This window comes from Lacerta agilis, chromosome 3, assembly GCF_009819535.1.
Source record: "Lacerta agilis isolate rLacAgi1 chromosome 3, rLacAgi1.pri, whole genome shotgun sequence".
Lineage (NCBI taxonomy): Eukaryota > Metazoa > Chordata > Lepidosauria > Squamata > Lacertidae > Lacerta > Lacerta agilis.
In genome coordinates this window covers 35,224,650-35,250,003 of record NC_046314.1, presented here as the reverse complement: position 1 = coordinate 35,250,003, position 25,354 = coordinate 35,224,650, and the positions used below count along the sequence as shown (strand labels likewise).

The 25,354-nt window shown below is 40.3% G+C and overlaps 1 protein-coding gene across 1 annotated transcript in view; it reads right to left on the bottom strand.

Moving 5' to 3' along the window:
* Positions 1 to 25,354, bottom strand: part of RIMS1 (regulating synaptic membrane exocytosis 1) — a 239,085-nt gene that overhangs the window by 50,588 nt on the left and 163,143 nt on the right. The window contains 2 exon segments of the mRNA XM_033143233.1: positions 12,952 to 13,064; positions 14,642 to 14,824. Of these exon segments, the coding sequence (XP_032999124.1) occupies positions 12,952 to 13,064; positions 14,642 to 14,824 (296 nt within the window).

Here is a 25,354-nt window from a genome sequence, read left to right as displayed (position 1 = left end):
GGAGGAGGCCAGTGTTCAGTTGTGGTGGGACAGCAGTGCTCAGCTGCATTACTGTTGCTGACCAGGATGTAGAGGAGTAAGGTCAGCATGGTGCTAATGAACTGACGAAGCCCAAACCAGTGTTCCTGCTGGTGTGTTTGCACCACACTAATCTCACCGTCACCTTGTTCCTTCCCTCTAGCTCCTAGTAAGCAGAGTGGCACAATTGACTGGAAGTCAGGTGAACAGTGCCACCCTGCCATGCTGTCCACCACTGGTTTGGGACCATGTGAGTGCAAGAAAAATAGAGTCAACAGCAACAAGGAGAAGAAAGAAGTCGCACTGCTTGTCAAACTTAAGGTATTGAGTTATAATATCTAACTTTAGAGAAATACAGTCAGGACACAGCTAGAAGACAATCAAGGCTGATGAATATGTGGGGGAAACTATGAAAAATGGGGAAAGAAACCCATTACCTGGATTTCAAGAGTTAATCACTATTCTGTCCAGAATAAAAGACTTGACATTCAAATAGCACTTTTGCAGTCTACAACTAGATACTTTATCAATAATTTGAAACTGTTGCTTTCTGCCTTGAGCCCTTGGGATGGGTTATATACCTTTAAATAAACAAAACATTATTCAAGTGACTGAAGCTCATTGGTGTTGAGCCCACGACTTTCCTGGAGAAATCTCTATGCCTATTTTTGGCTAATGAAACTGAAACATTGACTCTAGAGGACCACCTCACATGATCTGGCTGCCATGGGGGAAGTCACCTGAAATCGCTTCCATGTGATCTTTTGTGGTACACTGCAAGCTATTTCATGTGCACCAGCTCACACTCCCCAGATCTGGCCCTACGACATGGCTTCTTCCCATACTCCAGCAAGCTATAATTAGAAACAGTAACTTATGCATGGTGCCTAGCACAGTGCACGGGGGTGGTATGAGTAATCAAAATGATGATGATGATGATGAATAGGCATTGGTTATTAGCAATTAAAATTATGATGATTATTAGCGAATAAGACTGACATGAATTGTGATGAAAAAAATTAAGATGCAGCAGGATAGAAATCACACTGTGGGGACCAGTCCATAGGATGACATGAAGTGCATGAAACTGCTGGCCATGTAGATCAACTTCTATGAGAAGGAAGTTTCAAGCAGCCTCTGCACGGCAGCCATATTGTGAGAAACACTTTATTACCCTTGCTTATTACAGACTGTGGGTGGTAGAATTAGATGTATGCTTCTCTCTTTGTTTCTCTCTTTCATAATTTAGTAGCAGGAAGTTATCAGAAATCTACAGCCCAGTTCCTACAGTTAGCAGGCTTGCAATCCTCTTCACGCATTAGAAAAACAGGCATGCCCCCAACCCCCCCCCCACAAATGAGGTTGATGCTCCAATTTGCATGCTGTTTTTACAAAAGAGGTGAAGATCATGCAAATCATGTTTGCATGTACAAATTTCCACATAGCTTCACATAATATAGCAAGTGCTTGGTGGATGACAGGGGCATCTAGTCTTCCGCTGCCCCACCATGTAGACGAAACTAACCCTTTATAGGTGTACGACAGCCGAAAAGGAAAGAAAGCAACTCTGAAAATATGTCAAATGTAAAACAGGCAGGCGCATTCAAAGCATGTATGTGATGAAGCTGAAAATAGTTCTCTGCTGTGAAGATATGAATGGGGTGTGCGCACGAGCTCAATAGGATTAACATAAACAATTGGAAAAATCTGAACGACTTGTTGGAGCTAAAATAGATCATAGCTAGCGCCACCTTTAACAGTGCAAATTTCAGTGCTTAACCTCCAGTTGAACACAAGTGAGGATATGATTGCTTGTGGTCAAAGTTAGATGGACCAATACTGCAGAAAAGAGTAGGCTTCCTTCCTTCTGGAGTCTACAATGCACATTTCTTCCTTCCTTGCTTTCACAGGACGGGTTCGTCTGGAACCTGTAGCTTTCCAGATGTTGTTGAACTACAGCTGCCTGCAGAACAGCCAGTGTCTTGGATGCCTTCTAGGTCCAGTTGACTTGTATGAGGAGATTCACTGTCATAGTCACATTGGTTTGATCCTTTTACAGACAGTGTGCTCTTGTCATCTTGGTATGGGTATACGTGAAAACTCCCGTTGTCTCAGACAAACCACTACCCAAACTGGCATCTTAGTCAATATTCTGGGTGAGGGGGTAAATGTTCTGGGTGAGGGAGAGTTATCAAAGGATAAGGCATCATACTGATAGTAATGGATGCTGAAGCAGAAGTGATAAAATTTACAGTCATCTGTTCTTATTAGAATGAGAACACACACATTTTTAGGATCTACAGGTGCTGTGAAACTAACTCATAGAATACTGGGATCCACCTGCCAAAGGTTCTCCATCTCAATGTATCAGAGTCTGATGAATTTGTTTAGGCAGTTTTTGCTTATAATGTGTCTTGCTCTCCCATCTTTTGAATAGGTGTGAGTGCCATGCTGAGTGTTTGACATCTGTTCCACAACTGTGTGTGCAGCAACTGTTGGGTTATCTCTTCTACCAGCCTTTACTTTGTCAGATTTCTTAGAATGGGGCACACTACAAATCAGTCCCTTGGGTACCACCTTGGTTTCAGTGCTGGGGTTGCAGCTGTTTCTGAAGGGCTGTATCCATTCCAAGGCAAACTTGGCTAGCCATATACTGGCTCAAATGTATCAACCATATTTATTGCAGAGCTGTATGTGTGGGTTTGCTATGCACCAATGCAATAGGTCATTGTTTTAGTAGCTAGACTGACAAAATGCATTGTGGGCTATAAGGTTTGTTAGAGGGACGAAGGAAATGCTTGTGGTGCCTGAGAGAAGAGTCATAAGTCCACTCCAGGTGACTAAAAAGAAATTACAACTTTGTTTCTAGCCACATAAGGTGGGAGGCTGCTGTGGCAATTGGCTTTTCTGCTCAGTCATCCTAAAAAAAGGGACTGAAAAAACTGACAAGCTGGTGCTTGGGTACACTTACTCGCAAGTAGACAATTGGTTGTGCTGTAGAATTCTCTTTTCTTCCCTCCTTGAGTCCATGGGGCAAAGGCAGCAGACAACAGATGAAAGGTAGAGGCTTCCCTGATTGCCTGTTTTCCTCCTGCCACTCTATCTGACTATCCTATGGTATGTCAGGGAAGCTGACAGGAACACACCTCTCCATTAGATCAAAATGGAGGTTGTGAGACTATGCAGACCATCTCAGTCTAGCATTTCTAGGGGCTAAGGCTGACCTGGAGAAGCAGCTGCTTACCTGATGGCTTTCCTTGGTAACTGCGCTCTAGTAGCCCAAACAACATCTTGACAAGTCTCCAGGAAGAGGCAGCTATGAAAGAAACAGTTGCCTTCTGCCTCAGCAGCTTGGCTTGTTAAACCAGGGCAGTTCAGGTTTCAAGTTCCCTGTGTACAAACCATTTCTAGTACAAGTAACAAGCATCTTATGCTTATTTTACTTACACAATTACAGCTTTGTGTGGGTGTGCAGGGAAAATCAATAAGTAAATGGAGAACAGTGAAACACACTCTCCATCTATTTACTCACTCCTACCCACAGCTCCAGACTTACCTGGCTTTGGGAAAGTGGCATGAGGGCTCTGGCAGCATCCCAGAGCCCTTGCACAGCCTTCACAAAGCTGAGTGAGGCATCAGGTTTTGAGAAGAAGGTGCAAAGGCACTGGCACAGTCGTAGAGCCCTCCAGCTGCCTTCACCAAGTTGGGTAAACAGCCCTCCACCTTGCAGGGGGACTAGTTCTGTGGGTTCCTGGATCTACATGTTTGTGTATACATGTGAATTCCAGGAATTGAACCCTGGCATAAGCAGCGAGTTACCTGTATACCTGTTGCAAAAACCCGCTATAGATTTGATGCAATGACAAACTGTAAATTCATGATCTACTTGACGCTTGAAATTTGAAACGAGGACGGAACATTCCCAAAGTGTTAGAAAATCTTGAACGGATATTCTAATAAACATTCAGAAATAATCTCAAACATTAGTTTATTTTCTAGCTTATTCCTGAATGTTGGGGGAGGGTACATAGTCTCAAATTCCATGTCCCAGTCACTTCTCTAGTCCATGGATGCAACCTCCATTTGCAAACTCTTGCATTTGTCTACATTGAGGAATCGCGCAAGCACACCTTCCAAGGTCCCATTAATACTTCTTCATTGGCTCATCATAGTCCTCCTTATCTTTCTCCAACTGTATTCATCAATTCCCACTAACCAACACTAAATCCAAGGTGCAGCTGAGGCTCAAAGGAGGCTACAGCACTTTTACACATAGCTGTCAACTTTTCTCTTTTTTAAAGGGAAATTCCCTTATTCCGAATAGGATTCCTCGCAAGAAAAGGGAAAAGTTGACAGCTATGCTTTTACAGTATCTTCTATAACCCATTGGTCAGTTTGTGACGCACACAATTCTGATGTTCTTTCAGCACTTCTCCTCTGGGCCTGTTATGTATTCTAGAAATGGACCCTGAGGGGAAGAGCAGACATTTGTTTTTTTCTGCTTCTTTCTCTCATGGTTTTACTCCCTGTAGAAGAGCAAATCCTTTATTTTGGATCCACATGCCAGTAGTTCCCATTCAGAATGTTATGGTGGTACACATAGTGTTCTTGTTTACCAATGGGAGAAAAATAGTACTCATTTCAGACTGACAAGCAGGCTGAGCAACTTGACCCATGAAACTTAACCCAGCCCACCAGCCATGTTTTATGGCCTCTCATGTGTTTAGACAACCCCGTTTTTGCAGTCTCAGTCAGGTGGCAAAAAGGATGTTTATCAAATCCCTACTAGGCCACCATAACTTGTGAGTTACTTGTGGGAACACCAATTGTGCACTCTTACAGCTACTGTGAGCTGGTTCTGGAGGACTCCAGTATATTGAAACCCATCACCTCATCCAAACCCCCAGAAGAACATTCAAAGGTAGAGATAACCTAAGCCAATGCCACACTTATTTTTACCTTTTTTTCAGAATTCATCAGCAATCATTAAGTTTGTGATTACAGAACTTGAAATCAGCATTTCCTGTCTTAACAGTAAACTTCTTAAAAAGCATCCAGAGACATATGTATGCATTTCTAATTATTTATATCTTGTATTTGTACTTTGCATTGTATTTATATTTGAGTAATTTTTGTCTCTTGTATGCTACCCTAGAAATAAGCCCTGCTGGGTTTAATGGTATTTACTCCCAGGTAAGGATAGCACTTCAGCCACAATCACTTTTAAGGGTGGCTTAATCTGATGTAGATACAACATGGAGTACTGCTACAGAGCCATTTATAAATCATGGCACAATTGCCACGCATCTCTCAACTTTTTTAAAAAACTAGTCCTGTAGCAGAAAACAGCGTGAGAGCCATCTCCAGCTCCACAGGGTGAGATTGAGGGGTTCTCAATAGCAAGCTCAGAATTGGTACACCATCCTCAGTGACAGAGGAAATAAAACATTGGCATATGCATGCTTATAACAGATGCCATTCAAAACAATACCAGAAGTAACTATGATGCATTTGGAGACAGAGATAGTTGTACTCCTTATCTGCTAACTGTAGCTCTCTTCATTTATGTGCAAAATGTGTTGAGGAGACAGGGCTTCCAGTGTCAATGCACTCATGCCGTCCATTCCCAATGTTCTGACAGCCTTTGGGGGGTGGGGATAGGAAACACCTATGCTGATACAGTTGTAGACACTCTACATAATGTTCATCATCTCCCTTTCACATGTCTAACACAGTGCATGGACATTAGGGTGAGGTGTAGTGATGATGTCAGGGTGGGGCCCAGTGGGGCCTGGTCCCATCCCATGCATTACTGTACACATGGGGCACACATGACAAGGGCTTGTGATTAAAAACAATAAAAGGAAACATTTACGGTAAAAATTCAGGGAAAATTCAGAGTTCTTTTTGAGGATTTCTAAGGCTGCTGAAGCAAATGGGAAAACTTTCTGTAGTTGTAGTACCATTTCAGGCTTCAGCTCTCTGTGTGTGTACATGCTCTCTGCACAAAAAAACTGAGTTTAATGGGAATTACTCCCAGGCAACTTCTGAACAGCAGCCATAGTCTTTCCTTTAAGTTGCTCTACCCGTTACTTCTTTCTGGCATGTTCATTTCCTGTGCTGGCCAACCCCCCCCCCCCACTCTCTCACACACAAAGCAAAGTATTCAAAAACGCAGTTAATGTGTCACCGGCAGCCTAAACTTGCACTCAGTTTGGGATTTTTAGTTTTTGCTGCATAAACGAGTCATGACACAAGATAAAACAGTTGGTTTATGGCCTTTATCAAGGTCACACATCAAGATTCTTCTTGGGTGACAGATTTGTCTCAACACAATAAGTAAGTTCAATGGTACATATGCCAGGTTGTTGGTGTTTTAGTGCACAGAGGTGCCCGTGAGGCCATATTGTGACAAAACACAATGAAGCATTTGAAATGGAGATGCAGATGTTGATAATCATGACAGGATTTTTTTTTTCTTTTTTTAAAAAAGCAGTGAAGTTGAGAAAAGATTTAGAATCAAGTATACAAGGAAATATTAAAGGAACAAGTTACTCTTCGTTCTACAGTAATTAAGATTGCGTTGATCGACAGCAACATGTCTTAATTGCCACAGACAATTACAGAACAAGGGCAATTGCATGGAAGTAGTTTTTGGTTATTACATTAGCGAAAACTAAGATGAAACCCACACAAAATGTGTAGAGCATTCTTGAGCAGGCCCCCTGCTTACAAAAGTAAAGCTGTGGTGATCAGCTGCTGTCTGTTTATCTTTACCCATTTAGATCTCAGTGGCCAACCCCCACCACGCCTGCCTGAACAAAGGAGAGGCATTTGCAGCCTTACAATTTATAACTTTAGGAAAACTTACAGGCAGGCACTTCGGCACTTTTGAAAGGTTCCAGGCACAGTTTCCAGGCAGCTTCATGGGAACCAATGGCACAGCAGTGCTTACTTATGCACTCACTATGTTTGGTCCCAGCTCCTGATAGAGAGGAGAACAATTGGGGCCCTGCTGAGGTCACTTGCTGTCTGCCTGTACTCCACATGGCCTACTGCTAGAGGGTTCAAATAAGGTGCCACTATTGCTCAAGTAACCGCACCCTCCCCCCAACCTTTTAAATGTGTTGGCTCCTGCTTCTCTTCTTTGGACAGTCCTGGTATCATAAAGCTGTTGACCAACATTGCACCAGGACACTTCCGAGCATTCCTAAGAATGCATTCCGGTTTTCTTCCACTGAAGCACTCCAGTGGTAGGTCAGCATAAGAGACAGTAGTGTAGTATGTTGATCAACTAATGGCAGAAACGCTTTGCCCATTATAAAGGTCCAGGTACCTAGACTGCCCCCTTCTTCACACTACTGGGATTCATAAACAGCTTGGCCAGCATCAGATGTAGATATCCCCAGTTCTCCTTCCAACTGGATTTATGTTACACTTCCTGACTCTTGCAGTTACTTGTGTTGCAATGGTATTTGCTAATGGGTTATGTTCTCGCTAACTGCTACTGTGATGTTCCCTTACAGAGACTTCCTTTGGACTTTTCTTACTACTGCTATGGCACCTCATTTCTAGCTTCATTAAGTCAGAGTCCCCCATTATGTCCAAACCAGGGAACTCAGACTAGGAAAATAAGTCAGGATCACACTGAAGTAGAGATGAGGGAAAGAATGCTAAAATCCAGGGTTCATTTCCAGCTTCATAAGCCATGGTATATGAAACATGGAACAATTGTCAAAACTAGGCTCAAGATAATGAGAATAGGCCCATATTGATCCCCATGACTAAACAGAGCTTTCAGAAGATCTACAAAAGGTAAGGGTTTTGTTGTGTGGATTCTCCAGTCCTTTATACTGGGTCCAGAACTGCTGGGCATATTCTCATTATCTGTGAGATAGAAGTAAACATTCCCAGACGATGACAACCAAGTTGGTACCTGGTCAGAGGTTGAGATAATATTTCATTAAAATAGATTTGAGGTTAGTAAAACTATTTTACGACTCTAATGGACTGGATGACGTTTAGATACTTGAGAAGTAACCTTTTCCACAGATTTACATTCTTAACTGAATGTAACCTACAAAAAATGAATTGACATGAAATTAGTGCAGAAGAAAGGTAAAAATAACATGACGAGTGTTAGTAAAATTGACATGAATATTTACCTTTTGATGATGAGCTATAATTCTCTTGTTCTTCAATGAATAAAATGCACGGAATGATGGGAACAAAAGAAAGAAATCAGCAAATTTAAAGTTAGACAAAAAAAGGTGTTATACATGAGAATGACAAACACTATAGGCTCTGTTGCAGCATGCATAAAATTAATGTGGGGAACTTGGATGACAAGACCATGACAAATTATAAAGTCTGAGGCCAATAGAAAGCTAAGTATGGTCAAGTCCATTGGAATAAATTGCCTTAAGCCCACTTAACAACATGTTGGGTTGTGGCCTGTTCTTTTTTTAATATAAACTTTAATATTAAAAAAATAAAAAGCTACATCTCTGTTGTACACAATGAGCACTGAAGAAAACAAGCAGTAGGAAAAGGGTTACTAATGTGAGGAGACATCTCTTCAACTGTTACGTTTTTCACATCTTTCATTTAAAAAGATTCACACTATTAAAAAAAATTGTGCTGGGTGGAGCCTAAAACGTACATTGGAGCAAGTATTTTTATCCATTCCCGATTAGAGTACTTACGTACTGCACTTAATCTGACTGGTATTAAAAAATACACGATTGTATCAGAAAGCACTCTCCAGCTCAGTCCAACAACAACTAAAGCAAAGCTTGAATTGCAAAGAACGGAAGAGGAGGATCACACACACAAAGAGTGAAGCACCTATGGGAGTATGTTAACAAAAGATTGAATGAATGAACAGCTACTGCATGACTTTTCAATGAGCAATTGTCATATAATTTTTTAAATGGTGACCATTAAAAATAGCTTGCTTTATTAAATATTACTGAACATCTACTTTTCCTTTGAAAACACCCACTTTTTAAAAAATGCAGGCTGTAGGGTACCACCCCCCCTCCCCTCTTCTTTCCTGGATGTCCCATATAATCCAACAATAAACACTGGCAACCTTAAAATAATTCAAGCGGTGTTTTGAACAATGTAATAGGAATTAAGGAAATGAATAGGAAGTCCTTTCAATAAACTGAGGTTTACTATCTGAAACTAAACTGCAGAATGCTCAGATCAAATGGCTCATGAAATAGTGCAAAATATTGCAGAATTGAACATCACCTTACTTCCAGATGGAGTTGTGATTTATTGTCACTGAACCAGGTTCGAATATTTTTTTAGGTGTAAATGACCAAAACAGCACTTTCCGTTCACCTAGCAATCTATAACCACTGGTGTTTGTGAAAGCAAATCCATTGAGCATATCTTCTAGAAATCTCTATTCATCTGAAGTCTGGAACAAAGGAAAGTCTGAAAACTGAAATATTCTCGTAAGCATGGTGTTCATACCATCATGACCTTGCACTTGTATATGTAGGGAACTAGGCGCACAGGAAACGGTCAAGTGACCTCAGTGAACTGCAATGCTAGTTCAAACATAGTTCAATTGCTGGCAAATATTCTTCCCTAAGTATCACTTGCACATTATTATTATTATTATTAGTAGTAGTAGTAGTAGTAGTAGTAGTAATAGTATTGCAACAAACACAGCTATATGCATTAAATATAAAGCTTCATACTAAGAACAAGGAGCCATTTTTTACTCTGTTTTTGAACCGTTATAGCATGTTGGTGTAAAGGTGGCATGGCTGTGCTGAAAACTCAAGAGGTTTAAAAAAATTAGCTAAAAACTATTGTAGCAAGCTAGGTAAAGACCTTCATGATACAGCTTTATTTTTTATATACATAATATTGTTGTAGAGGATAGTAGGTGTTTGAAAGACAGTAGTAAAGCACCTGTTTGATTTTCAACCTTAAAATATACTGCCTGGCTAATTCTAGCAAAAGCAATGCAATTTAAATCCATATAAATGTGTTAAGGACTAAAGGCACTCCTAGTATTACAGATGGTAGTAATCTAGTCCCATTGCATCAGTGGGTTCAGGCCAAGTATACAGACACAGACACACACACACAAAATATCTGGTGTTTTGTTTTAGAACTCTGAACTCTATCTATATTCTGACATTTAAAAGCACACTTTATCCGCCATCTTTCCCCCACCTCCCTCTTTCAGACGTGTCCTTTCACATCCTCTCTTTCGGCCACTCGCTTGCACTAATACACTCATTACTGAAAAAACTGTTAGACATATGCTACAAACTGGCAAGCAGGCACAAATGTTATGCGGAACAATTATACTTTTTTGTTTTGTTTTGTTTACTACAGGTAAATAAAATTAAAATACAGTTGTCATTTCACTGGCAGCATTCCTTTTCCATGAAAACGATTAAGAGAGCCAATTCTAGAATACTGACACTTGCTACAGCTTTTAGCTTAGTATTTTGTCTTTGCTGGTCTTTTTTATCCTGTATCTTAGGAACATGGAAAAAACTTTATGCAACAGAAGCATTTCACCAGTTTGTTCATTTTCAATTATACTGTAAGACTGATGTATCATTCTGTAATCACCTAAAGATATATTTCTCAATGAGCCCTTGCATATTAGGCTAATTTGGTTAGGAACTGAAGTTGCCATGGGGTTAAGGCCTAATTAATTCAATTAAAACTTCTCCTTGACTTCAGCATGGATCAGCCCTCATAATGCTAAATATACACCTTAGGCTTTCCTGAAACCCCTTGAGTCATTTCCGATATTTCTCGATGGGTTATATCCAACAAGCCATATTGAGAGTAAACCCATTGAAATCTTTTTACTTAAACTGGCACTTGTTCATTTCAGTGGCTCTGGTCTGAGTGTGACTTAATTGGAAACACCCCTTTATCTTTATTTCTAACAGATATGATCAGAAGAAGCCAGATAGATGTTTGATGTCCATTTCCCACTAGGAGATTGTGTAGAAATTATCCTTTATCCACAGGAAATAAAATCTGGACTTCCTGTATATTGAGATCAGTTCTTCTCTGGGATCTCATCACTTTTGCCAAGTTAGAGAATTGCTCTGCAGGGGGATTTAATGTTTGGACAAAACTCCTCCTATGCCAGTTTTTACATTTCCAGTTGAGTTAACGACAGATTGAAAAGAGCAACAAATGGCAGGATTTGGTTGGACATATGAAACACTTTTTTAAAAAAAGGCCATTCAAGGAAACAATGAAAATAGCAAGACTTTCATACTTTAACAATTTATTCTATTCCTGCAGAAATAAACCTCAGTGGGGGCTCCCGTGTTTTCCTAGTCAAAACCCTGTATGCCTAGTGGGCAAAGAGGGCAAATTTGAAATGCACAAGACAGATGCACAGACCCAGCCTCGGTTATGGCCAGCTGTGAAGGAACTTCCAAAGAAATGGCACCTTTGTCCCTTTAACAGCAACAGATTAAAAGTTCCAGCCAGAAAATCTTCACGCAGAGTCATCATGTTTTTTTTTTTTTTTTTACCAACATGTACAACTGAGTCTTGGTAAGAAGTGATACAAAGTGTAAGAGCACCTACTTAAGGAAACGCCCACGGCATTGCTTTTTGTTTTGTTTTCTACATTGCTGCAACCATTCTAGTTTTCCACTCTTGTGGTTTGAAACTGAAACCGGTTGATCAGATTACAAATTCCTATTAGCATTTTTTGAACTGAAATAGTATAGTACATTTTCCAGTAATAAGAAATTCTTCACACGCAGGGGAAAAACACACAAACACTATACCTTATCTATTGTTAACAAAGAAATAATATGCAAATATCCACAAAACTCTCTCCTCTTTTGTACAGCCCTCCTATAATTGACAGTCTGAGATAATGCAACCTGTTGAACTTCAATGTAGTTTTGTAGCAAGTTGTTGAACCAATGAGACCTTAATTCATGGTGACATGATATAGAACAGCAGATACATTACACATCAAAACAACGTGCAGAAAGGAGCAAATATCCAAGTGAAAATGAATGTATGGAATGGGAAACCACTTTGACATACTCTCTACTCATTCATTAGGAAACTCACATCTATATGATGCATGTATTGGCAAAGAATGAACATTTGGACCATCTCATTCTCAATACATATTCATATCTAGAAGGATGCATGACATCAATTTGCTATGGAGAAAGAAAACCTTCAATGTTTTGCCCTTTCAGTTCTGAACTGCACCATGTAATTAAAATACGAAAACTCTAAACAAGTTTCACATGATCTCTAATGTAAACCTAGATATCTGTGACTTCAGAAATATAAGCAGGTGATTCCATCCCCACCGCAGCCCAGTAATGCAGTAATTAAACTGTTGTAAATATGATGAAGAAACGAAGATATTAGTACTTCCTAGATAGCAGATGCTGCAATATCTCTCAGCCATCTGTCTCAGATTTGCTCTAAATGTGTTGCTGATGGTTTCCTTTGTGTTTTCCTAAGTAGTACATTAATTTCCCCCAACTTTTGCTTTTAACTTCTGACATGCTCAGAAAGGGATATTGTTTGAATTGTTCACATTTCTGTCAGCAAATTGCAATCAATTAGCATTAGGTAGACAGCAAAATTAATGAAACACGAATAAACAGAGTGGGTTATTCTCCGCCACCTTAATCTGCCCCCTTGCCAAGAACCCAGCTTTAAAAATACATACATTGCTAGAAAACATGAAGAAGACTTTTTGAAACAATGCAATAATCAATTGCACACCCCTAGTTTGCAATCCACTTTTTAAGAATGTACTAATTAATCATAGAAAGCAATAAAGCACTGAAGACTCTATTTACAAAAAGAAAAAGCAAGATGTTTTTGCAGCATAGGAGGAGGGAGGAAAACAAACCCAAGATTTTAAACTATAAGCTTGTTATTTGATACCTTGCTCTATACTGCCGCTTCTGATAGGAACTTGTGGAAGCTGTCTCCCCCTACGGCTGCTGAAGGGTGTGTCTGCTGGAGACGACTGCATGGGACTTCCTGGTTGGTGCATTCTGCAGGCAAAATTAAGATTAAATGGGATAGTGTAACAAACATCTGAACCAAAGAGATATTACAAGCACCAAGGCTAAATACTTTTGTTAGAATGACGGAGAGGAAGTACCTTACTTTGCATTGAATCCATAAGCTATTAGTATCTGTTCAATTCAGAAAACATTCATTTTTAGCCTGCTTAATTGTGTGTAAAACTCAAAAGGCCTTTTCAATTAGCTCTCTTTGATGTGGCGGACTAGAAGAAAGCTACTTAGCTACAGAGGCAATTAGTCACCGATCTGGAACTGGTAAAATCACCAACCCCATTTTGAATTTGGATTCAAATACTGTAGGCTACTCCATTTGGAAAGCTATGGATAACAATGGTTGAGAAAAAAAATCATGAGTACACGCACACACAACACACACACACACATATAAATAGGTTAGCTATATATATTAAATCTACAGGCTTTCCATAGGTTTCATTCTTTAAAGCACAACTACTGAATAATACAATTCACAATGTACATCTGGTAGTAAAGATGTCGTAAAGTACTTCCAAAATAATTTAATCTTCTATTGAACCTGCATTCTTTTTCCAGATACATTACCAGTATAAAGCTCAGTACTAAAGCAATTTCACAGAAGTAGAGGATAAGGACTATTATTACACAGGAAAAGTGACAGTTGCAAATCAAGAGTCAGTATGTTCACACACATCTCAGCTATGCAATCCCTGTGAATATGAGTTTAGGATTTTCTTTTTGCTCTGTATGTATCGTCCCTCTCATTTCTCTGTATCCTCATTTGACACCGTGGCTAGCTGATCAAATTGGTATTGTTCTTCCTGGTGCAGTGCTTCCAGGAAACTTTACAAATACCATGAAGGGTTTGAAGGATAACAGATTATATCACTGGAGGAGAAATGATTTAAGATAAACTCATGAAGCATCACTGAAGCTGGGACAAGTCAACAATAACTATTATTTGCTTCTCGTAAGCTTGGGGTGGGGAATTTTCCATTCACTGTTTTCTCTGAACAATACTTTCATCATACCAGTTCTAAGTTCAGGACCCAATCTGTTCATAATCACTTCTCTTGGTTTGCTGGGACTTATTTCCTGTCTATTTAGCCTCTCTATACAATGTACAGTGTACACAATACCCATATGATAATAACAAAGCCCAATTTCCCTCTCCATACCTAGTATGAAGAAAACGTGTGATGTGAGAACACACCCTTTGTTATATGAATAGGCTTTTGCATTATGCAGCGCATTTTTGAAAAATAAAATATTCTGAAAGCTTTCGTATGAATGCATAACACAACAAAACAAAACAATGGGAAGACAAAACAGAGGCTGATTTTCACCATTGTGATAAAGCTTGTTGGTATGACTGTAAACAATCCAGATAGTGGAGATAGGACTTGAGCGGAGAATATGAGAAAAGTGTAGATATCATGGCGGGGGAAACAGATTGCACTGGAGTGCCAGAATGAGTGGATGCACTGCATGTACTCCAGAAAGTACACCACCACATTTACATCTGGGAGGCAGGAAACAAAATGCTGTGCTGTACATTTAATAGCAACCTTGTCAGAAGTGGAGAAGGTGGTGCAGACCCTCCAGGAACTAGGTGATGTACAGAACATAATGGTCTGATACTAGAATGCTCACTCGACCTTGAGCGAGTGTGATGCTTTCCCCTAGTAATGACTGGCTGATCACTGATTCTTGGGGGTGGCAGTCCCCTTCTAGAACATGGCAGTAGAACCCTAAAACATTAGGGCCAAAAAAATTGGATTCAGTCATTAGCTGCATATAAGGTAAACACACACAGAGACACACACCAAATCACCACCAGTGTCTATAGCTGCAAATCCATGATTTTCAGTAACATTCATTATTTGTTATCTTCATAAATCTGGTTAGTAAATGATCAAACAGCAAGCTTATCCCTCACTACACAGTAATACAGAGTCTGGAATTACAAATCTGAAAAAATGACGAGATAGTTACTTGCAGTTCTAAGACCAAACTTCTTCCCAGTTTAAATAAAAAAAAATCTATTTCACATCTCAAAAAGTGTATAATCTGCAATATTGACACACCTATCTATTTTACAATATTGGTCTCTAATGGATGCTGGTCTCTATTGGGGGTTGCCATGACTTATTTTCTCTGAATGAGGTCTTCTGTTGCTTTAACCACTGAAAAATACAGAAGTTCCTGAACTGCAGCTCCTCCCACCACAGTGGTGCCGTGATGAGGAAACAGCTCCTGCAAAATATCACCATGCTATTCCACCTGACACCCCAATCCAGAATGTGGCTATCTACTGCAAAAATATAGAGTGGAAACAGGCAGCCGCTTGCTGTATGCTGGAGAACAGCCTTCACCAAAGGTGTCATGGGCTTTGAAGACACCCAAACTCAGGACGCAAGGGAGAAATGTGCTAAGAGGGAGAAATGTGCACACCGTGATCAACTCCTGCCTGGAAACCAATGTCCCCACTGTGGAAGGACATGTGGTTCCAGAACTGGCCTCCACAGTCACTTACGGACTCATTGTTAAAACTGTGTTTATAGAAGACAATCTTACTCGGCTACGAGTGATCGCAGAAGAGAAGAAGAAGAAAGAAGAAGAAGAAGAAGAAGAAGAAGAAGGTTGCCACTTAAAAGCTCCCCATGCACTTACACTTAGTGCTTTTTTCTAGAAAAATAGGTGCCAGTACTCACCATTAAGTTGTTACAGTAAGTGTCACACTTTTTAACAACAAAAAATGTGCCAGTACTGCATACCCCTGAGTAACCCCTGAAAAAAGCACTGCTCTTACTCATTTGTAGAGCCAGCAACACCATGGACCAAAGAGTTACCATGCTTCTACAACTGTGGAGAAGCAAAACATAGGTAACATTTCATGGCATGGTTAGAGCATACAGGTGAATCTGGTTGGGTATCTCTCCCCCCCCTCTTTTTTCTTTCTTTATTATGTTCAGTCTTCATGTAATTAGAAGCAAGCTATTGCATAGTTATTAAGTGTCAACTATGTGGGAAGTAGCTGTCTATCTTCACCCATAGCCATACTCTGTGTGAAAGACAAAGCATCCATTGCTCAAAGAATTCTAACACTGAGTAACATTTGGGAGATGACTCTTCCCCCCCCCCCCCATTACAACATAACAGTGATGGGATAAACTCTCCTAATGAAATTTATAGCACTATACCTTATTATTTTACTAGGTTACTTGTTAACCAGCTCTGTGAAATAGCTTTATTACAGCAGATGCACGATTGTGGCAATAAGCCTACAAAAGAGTACATGAAAGCAGCCTACATGGAAGCAGGGAGACCTACGCAGGGAGGTTCAAGTCTGCTGTCTAATCCCAATGGGGTGCTTTGTAAGGCCAGCGGTAAAATATATAAAACGAGTAACAAACATCATAGATTTCATTATGTTCCCTGCACTAATGCTTTACTTCCAGTAGGTGGCTCACATATTCTTGGCAAAATTATAGCCAATGCTAAGTGATGGTTTCCTGCCAATCTAGCAGTTCGAAAGCATGTCAAAGTGCAAGTACAGTAGATAAATAGGTACTGCTCCGGCAGGAAGGTAAACGGCGTTTCTGTGCACTGCTCTGGTTTGCCAGAAGCTGCTTAGTCATGCTGGCCACATGACCCGGAAGCTGTACGCCGGCTCCCTTGGCCAATAAAGCGAGATAAACGCCGCAACCCCAGAGTCGTCCGCGAGTGGACCTAATGGTCAGGGGTCCCTTTACCTTTACCTTTAAGTGATGGCTAGGCTAAATTGCCAATTGCTTGGCAATCGGTTGATTGGGGGGGGGGGTTCCATGATTACTGTTCATGTGGGTAAGAGTCAGAGTTTGTAGTATTTATATCTGCCCTGACAGCACTTTTCATGAAGCACAGTACATTCACACATACAGAGATGGTTCTCATAAAAAACTCCCCATATGGCCAGTTTATACTGTGGGTATTTGTAAAACTTGCAATTCCTTATCCGAGATGAAGGCTCGTGACCTACAGTGACTTGAAAAGCCTGAAGTGTCAAACACTCTCTGACAGGAAGCAAGGACATTTGTTGACAACCCTGCTGAACTTTTCAGATTGAAGCCTTAAAGGTTTGGGAATTTTATAACTGGCATGTATGTAACAGGAAGTGAAACAACATATTTATACTGACAAGATACAACACTCCTGTTGTTGCCATTTGCAGATTTTATTACCGGAAATCTTAAAAGGTTCTAATAAGGCCAATAAATAAATAAATAAGCAAGCAAGCAAAGTGTTCTTATAACACCGTCTTGCAAATACACTTTAAAAATAAACATAGCAGAATGCAACCGAGATCTTGGAAATCAATAGGGTTTTCTGTGCATAACTCTGCGTCGTAAATTGTGTTGTAAATGTGTATAATGTATAAATAAATAAACAAGACTAACTGATAGGTCACTTGGAGGAGTCCAGGGTGAGAAGATCAGCTGATATCAAGAATATAAAAAGAGCTTGTTGGGTCAGGCCAATGGGCCATCAAGTCCAGCGTCCTGTTCTCACAGTGGCAAACCTTACTGACCCTACCAGATGTAACTGGAGCACTTTGATGCATGTGGGGTGGAGGAACCCCTCCCACCAAACCTTATCACATATGATCATGTGAATGCTTCAAAACAATCCCTCTTTAACCTCCACAGGCAAACCTGAGTTGGCTCAGATTAGTCCCAGCTTAATTGGCCTCAAGCCTATACAGTGGTACCTCGGGTTACAAACACTTAGGGTTACAGACTCCGATAACCTGGAAGTAGTACCTTGGGTTAAGAACTTTAGCTCAGGATGAGAACAGAAATTGCGTGCCAGAGGCATGGCGGCAGCAGGAGGCCAAAGTGGTAATTAAGTTCGTAACCAGAGGTACCACTGTAGTCAGAAACTGTACTGTGAAGGGCATCATCAATGAATGCAAATACTGTAATACAAAAACCTATTTGTTTGTTTGTTTGTTTTCTATACCACTTTGTATTTTTAAGAAAAATCTCAAAGCAGTTTACAGCATATTAAACTAAACCTGACATGTTTAAAGCTCCTTAATCTAGCAACTTAAATTGGATTATTACTGCAAATGGAGTGAGAGTGCAATCCGATAATAATTTAGACCTCACTCAGATCTTCTGCCTGCTATATTCGCTTCTCATTGCTGACATGAGGAGAGAAAGGAGGCAAGAACAAAAGGGGAAAGGAAAGGAGCAAGAGATAGAAAAGGGCATAGAGAATAAGCTTGACAGGCAAGAGGCTAACAGGACAGCCATCTTGCATCTTCCCTTACACAGCAAGTGAGCAGAACACAATTCTCCCTAAAGCCGCTTGGGAAAGGTGCAATACTTTGTGAGCGCTGGATGATCGCTGGTTCAAGAAAAGCCCTGCCCCTTTGCCTCCACTCTTTGATTTCCACCTGCACAAGCAACGACATATGTCGTTTCCCAGCTGGGACCTGTTCCCTGCCTCTGGGCTAAAGACATTCATTCTGAAAAAGTACGGTACTTCCAAGAGAGTGTTTTTGGAGTATCTCTAAGTTAGGGTTGCCATATGTCCAGATTTCCCCAGAGATGTCCTCTTTTTCAGGGTTAAAATTTCTGTTGGGGAGGATTTTTAAAATTTGGCAAAATGTCCGGGTTTGGGACTGAAGCAGCTAATCACCAAATGCCCTCCCTCATTTACATATGCAGCCCGAGTCTGCTGGAGCCGGACCAATCCGCACTTGTCCCCATGCATTATTCACAATCATAATTACTGAGCCCCATATGCAAGGTGTGCAGCTGCCAGAGCATGCAGGGCACCCAGCACAGCCCCGCGCATCCCCCGCCCCCGCCACTACTTGGGCTGCTTGCTCAGGTGCTTTGTGAGCTGGTTACCAGGGAGGGGCTCTAATTTATTGGCGCCAAAATCAGGAGGAAGGGATGGTTCACCAGACACTTTTCCCATGCCACCAAGTCCTCCTCCTCTCCCCCACCTACCTAATAATGGCTCCCCCCTCCTCCACCGCTCCCCAGTGCTCCACCTCTCACCAGTGTCTCTGCAAAAAGTAGGCACCAGAAGATGCCTCAGTTAGCAGCATGTCTCGGTGAAAGCAAGCCAAGCCCCAGCATCTCAGATCAGACGAGGAGAGTAGAAACAATCCCCTTGGGGAGGGAGGAGGCAGAAACTCAGTTCGTTGTGAAGAAAAGTTAAGCCGCTCAGCCCAAGTTTCTTCCGGCTTCTCTCTCTTTCACAAGTTTCACACCTTTCCAAGCTTCCCTCCCTTCCCACAAAGTCCTTTCTGGCCCTGTTGCATGTGCTCGGCCATTTGAATTATAGCTGGACTTCAGAGGCATTGACAGCAATGTTTAGCTTTTTAAAAGAATAACAACAGAAACAACTACAGTAGATCTCCTCTTAACGCACTAGTCAATCAAGTCTTTGAACAAATCCATACCCAGAACGATATACTCTTAATTAATTCCTATTTGAATGAACTTCCCACTTCAGAAAGTAAAGCTCTGGCCTGTAATGCAAGAGCTCTGACATGTGTATGGACTCAGAATGTCTTCCCCATGCATTGTAACTGCAAAATCGATCAATGGGGACTTTGCTTTTCAAAAACTGGATGGCTCTTTCAACTGAATTGAGCATGGATCCATATATATATTGAAGAGTTTTTATATGTTATTTTAAACAAAGGGTGAGGAGGAAACAGAAGCCATGCAGCAATACACTTAGTGGACAATGAAACTGATTTATTTATTTTTAAGGAACATTTATTAACATTTGTACTTCATGTTACGTCAATAGCTCAAATATTTACTGGCCTGCTAAGCACACAGGGTATGAAAGGAGCATATACAAATCCTGTTGCAAAAATTATTTTGCACATTATATTGCATTCTAGCTACTTTGCAGCAGCAGAAAGCACATGTGTACACATGTCAAGGAACATCCAATTTTTGCTGTTTGCCCTCACCATATGCCAAACTGTTATGGAGGGTTCTCCAACCATAAGGAGAAGCTTTGGGTGGTTGGGGTAGGGGTGGGGTAGTCACTAAGACACACAAGGGATCTAAGAAAAGTGTTTTACACTTGCATAAAACAACATTGGATGCAACACTATTATAATTTGATGTTCCTTGTTAAGCTTCCTGCTGTCTTCTTCACCCATTTTTCTCATCAATTTATTGCTACTTTCTGAAAGTAGCATATAAAATGTTATAGGTGCAAAAAAAATCTGGGTGATGGGGTGTGTTTTTATTCTGACTTCTCACCTTCTGCATCAAGGGTGAAGGTTCTCCAGGGGCTAAGGTTCAGAAGCTCAGAGCCTCATTGGCTGACCATACTCTGATAGTACAGAATCACAGTATAGAATCACAGGTTGAAAGGTACCTGGAGGATCAATTTAGTCCAATCCCCTGCAATGCAGGAATATGCAGCTGTCCCTTACGGGTATCGAACCTGCAACCCTGGCATTCTCAGCATCATGCTCTAGCAAACTGAGCTACCTGCTGCCATAGAGATGTCCTTTGCCAGTTGTCCTTCAGGATCTGGGCCTCTAGTACAAATACTGGATAAAAACCCAATAGGTTTTTCAACTTATCTGCAGCAGAATATTTACTTGTAGTTTTATTGTCAGATCTCAGCATATGAAGTCACGGCAATGTGAAACAATTCCAGTAGCCCACCAGTCCTACCTTTCTGTTTCAGACGCAGAGCTTTTCCTAGTCTGTTTTGGGTGCTATATCTTTCCACCTTTCATGGGATGCCTGTGAAATGAGATGTCAAAAAAAAAAAAAATGAAAAAAGGAAGGAAAGCATGTGATCCAGGAAATATATCACAGAAGCTCAAGCGATGGAAGGGTTTTATGAATGGCTAGTAAATATGGAATTTGAATAAGAGAACTGCCAGCAAAACACTCAACAAATGTTATGACTATGAAGGCGTCACCAAGGACAGAAACAGCAAGATTTAACCTATTGTATTCACTATTTGCAGCACTTTTCACACCCACTTGCTCCTGAATGCTGTGAAATTTTAGAATTCATGTCATTTAGTAATGATAAATGTGGTACGAAATGAAATTATCTCTAGGTTTAAAATGTGACAGGCAGCTTTTGCATCACACTTTCAAGTAACACAGATGGCAAACAATGCAGTCGATTAAATACTCCATGATAATACAACTCTATTTTAATTAATCTGAGCACAAGAATAAAAAATCTCCCTGTTTAAATAATGTGATAGGATAAAGGCACTCGACTATAAATTCATTGATATTTCAATTGCTAAACCAATATAAAATTAATGAGTGGTTGAACCAAGTTTTTTTTTTTTAGGTTTTTTTATCTTGGTTGACATTATGGTGTTCTAGATTCATGTGTTCCAGAATACTGTACTCTACAGCATACAAATTAACTAGCTGTCAGATTGTAGCTTAATGGTATGGTGTATGCTTTGCAAGCAAAAGGTCACAGATTCAATCCCTAGCATCCCCAGGTAGGACCCTAACTGAAATCCTGGAGCACCTCTGCCAATCAGTGTTGACAATGCTGAGCTAGATGGACCAATAGTTCATGTTGGGTTAAACAAACTGTTCTCTGTGCTTTTCTCATCTGAGATACCTTTTTGCGTTTTCATAGTCACACAACCATCTACCCGAAAAGCTATTTTCAATGTACCAAGTTTTAGGACCACAACATTAATCAATACAATAATGTTTTACCACAGCATTTAAAAAGGCTTCTTGGTATTCTTGCCCATGCATGGGATCAGAAACAATGTCTCAGTTTCATGGGCATTATCAAGACAACCCAAGCTGTGGAATTCTAAAAGCACCTAATGGCTTAGGAAAGAGGAGGTATTGAAGAGCTCTTGGTAAATCTCTCTGTGAAAGTTTTGAAAAATTGACATGAATGAATTCTGGCTTGCACAATACAAGGCCTGATTTATGCCAAGGAGGCAACTGCATGGAAGGTGGATAATGAAATTCAAGTATTTGAAAACATCAGCTCACCGCCCAGTTGTAATCTTGTGTTATGCATTACCAATATCACAGTATTCTATGACTGGTTTTTGATAGAAATTGGTTATTTGCAGCCATGCTGCCCATCAGAATCCAAGTCTAAATACAGACATTGAATGAGACCCAATAAACTGGAGCTCAGTTCAAAATGCTGGTTTTAAATGGCCCAGGACTGCAGTACCTCAAGGACTGCCTCCCCCATGTGAACCGACCCAGGTCCTGTGATCATCATTTGAGGCTCTACTCATGTCCCTCCTTCCACAAGAGGTCCAGAGGGTGGAAACACAAGAGCAGGACTTTTCTGCAATGGCTCCTCATTTGTGGAATGCTCTCCCGAGGGAGGCTGATACAAATCTTTAGTCCCCAGGTGAAAACATTCCCTCTTCTCCCAAGCCTTCGGTTAATTAAAAAATAATTGGCCTTTTAAACTGGGAGCAAGGTATTTTGTTTGTTACTATGTTATATATTTTTGTGTTTTATATTGTAAACCGCCCTGTGATCCTCGGATGAAGGGTGGTTTAGATTTTTTAATGTAAAAATATATAAAATATATACAGTATGAATAATTGGATTAACTAGAGTTTGCTTTTTAAGTACTTCATTCTTTCAGGCTCAATGGGTTCTGTATTAGGCACTGGTATCCAGAACAACATAATCATTACTTTGTCACTGATCCAAAACATTCCCTTCTCGTTTATTCTCAAACCAGAGCAATTGAGTCTGCCATCAGCATGACATGGAGAAGAAGAAGAAATGCAGGGTTTAGAAGCTTGAAACACTTTTAAACAATGATTTGGGCCGAACACACAGGACCTGCTTATTTTATGTCCATCAGATCATCTAACTAATTCAGACTGACTATGAAAATCAAAATAGAGGCCTAAGCTATGGTAACATCTTTACTGAGCAAACACTGACTTTAATCAGTCATGTCTCAAGAGACTTAAAAAGACCAAACTCTTCGTAACTAGCCCTGTCATGCCTTAGGTTGGTGCCTCAGACTCGCTGTAGTCCAAGATCTTGCATTTCCTGGGATTCAGCTTTGGAGTAGCTACACGCTTGTTAGGTTGCCTTGTCCCTCAGGGTGATATGAAGCCAGCTTCCCATCATATAATGTGCATGACTAGCTAGTGATGGTTCCTTGTCCTCCATCTCAGGTCCATTTTGTTGTACATTGACCTAGCCTAGTTCCCTCGCTTTGGGTCTGAAATGACTCCTGGAACCTTTTGTTTATTGAACTTTGTTCCACACCCCAATTACTTTACATTCATGGAGACTTCTTCAAAAGGTCTAATGATGTCTGTCACTTACATTGCCGTCTACATATTTTCCCATCTCCCAGAAATAGGTTCTTTTGGCAGTGTTTACATGACTTCTTGTGCCACATACAGTTTTTAAGACTGCAGCTCATATATAATGACTTTACACCTCATTCATTCGTGTGTGTGTGTGTGTGTGTGTGTGTGTGTGTAATGTTCCTGCTTCCTTGAACTTAACAGCAGAAGTCCAAATCCCAGAAGTTCTGTTGCTCTGCCGAGAAATGGCCTCCAAGTAAAAATATAGCACAATAAAAATAATTTAATTCAGAGTTAAACTGTATTATTATGCACTAACACCCCCCCCTGCAATTTAACATTATTCAAGGGAATGGGAAATAATGCCAAATAAGACTGGCATGACACAGAGCTACGAAGGTATGGCTTATCAAACACTACTTGGTATTTTATGCACAGGGAGTTTCAAGACAACTTAGCAAGGATACCTCTGTGTTTCTTCCGGATTAGCACTTAGGAGGTTTAAGCTGTCTTGTTTTGGAATGCAAGACTCCAGCGCTGTTGTTCTTCACAAGATTTGGAAACATGGAAGTGAAAGTTGAACAGAATGGACAGAAACAGATAGAAACAGAGAGATGGTCACATGCAGTGAAGATGGAGACATGCATCAAGATATTTCTATGAACCAAGAACATTCCTGTTGTAGTACATCCAAGCAACATTTCTGATCTCTCCTTTTCAGTGTTTCAGAAATAGGAGTTGTTGTGGGTTTTTTTTTTTAAAAAAAATGTGACATTGCAACAATTGTAACAGAAAACATTAATAAAGGATAAAGACAGAAATAATAAACAATAGTTCATCTGCAGTGATTGAACGAAAGTTTGGCTTTACTGTTTTCATTACTCCTGCTGGTAACAGAACCAAATTTGTCCCCTTGAGGTGAATGTTTGCAAGGTTAGTGTTTGGATTTGTAGAAATAACTATTGGTCAAAATTACCTAAGAGTGCCATATATAGATATTATTGATTATTGTTTTCAGTAACTGCAGTACTTTGAGAGAGAAAGAATTCCAGTTATTTACTGCAGATCCCATGCTTTTAGCTTAAGAACCAATTTATTATACTGGGTTTACAGCAAAATTATTCTGATGCCAGCTTTATTAACTATTCCCCTGTCTTTGTTAAAGAAAACAGCCTTAGGCTGCATTTCTATGAGCAACTGTAAATCAGTGGATCACAATTTTAAAAACGCGAATCTCTAGCTTTTGCCTCCATTTGTATACACATATACATTTATCATTTCTTTGATAAAATTATTTCATGTGCAGTTACAAATACTAATAATTTTTTGATTAAAATGAATGGGAATGCTGTCAAGCTATGGCACACAGCATGGAGGAGGAGTGTGTAGAAAACCTAGATATTTTAAATTATGGTTCACTGACTTAATACATGCACATATACAGAGGACCTGTTACAAGCAATGAAAGAGAAAATGCTTATAATCTAAGAACAACATGACACTAAGATTCAAATAAGAAAACCATAACAAAAAAACAACCACCACCACCAAATATATATCACATTTGGCCAATCAGCATATAAAGAGAAATCTCCAAGCACTGGAATTGTTTGATGATTGCTATCTTGTCGAGAAAGCCTGCCCTTGGGATTTTTTAGTCACGAGGAGATTAAATACACCAATTGCACAAAGTAAGTTATACTGTCGTGAACTGAACCGCCTGTGCCTTTTCGAAAGCTGCCCATAGGCCACAGTTTAACGGGCTGTTAGGCAGACATAAGATCACTGAATTAAATGAGACGAAGGTTGCCTAACCGTATTGGATTGTGGCCTCGAGGCACTCTGAACCCCTCTCACTGCCTGCTGAATTCAATACATGGCAGTGCAGTCCTGTGGAAGTTTGCTCAGTTGGCAAGTTCCACTGTTGTTCAGTGGGGCTTACTCCCTAGTA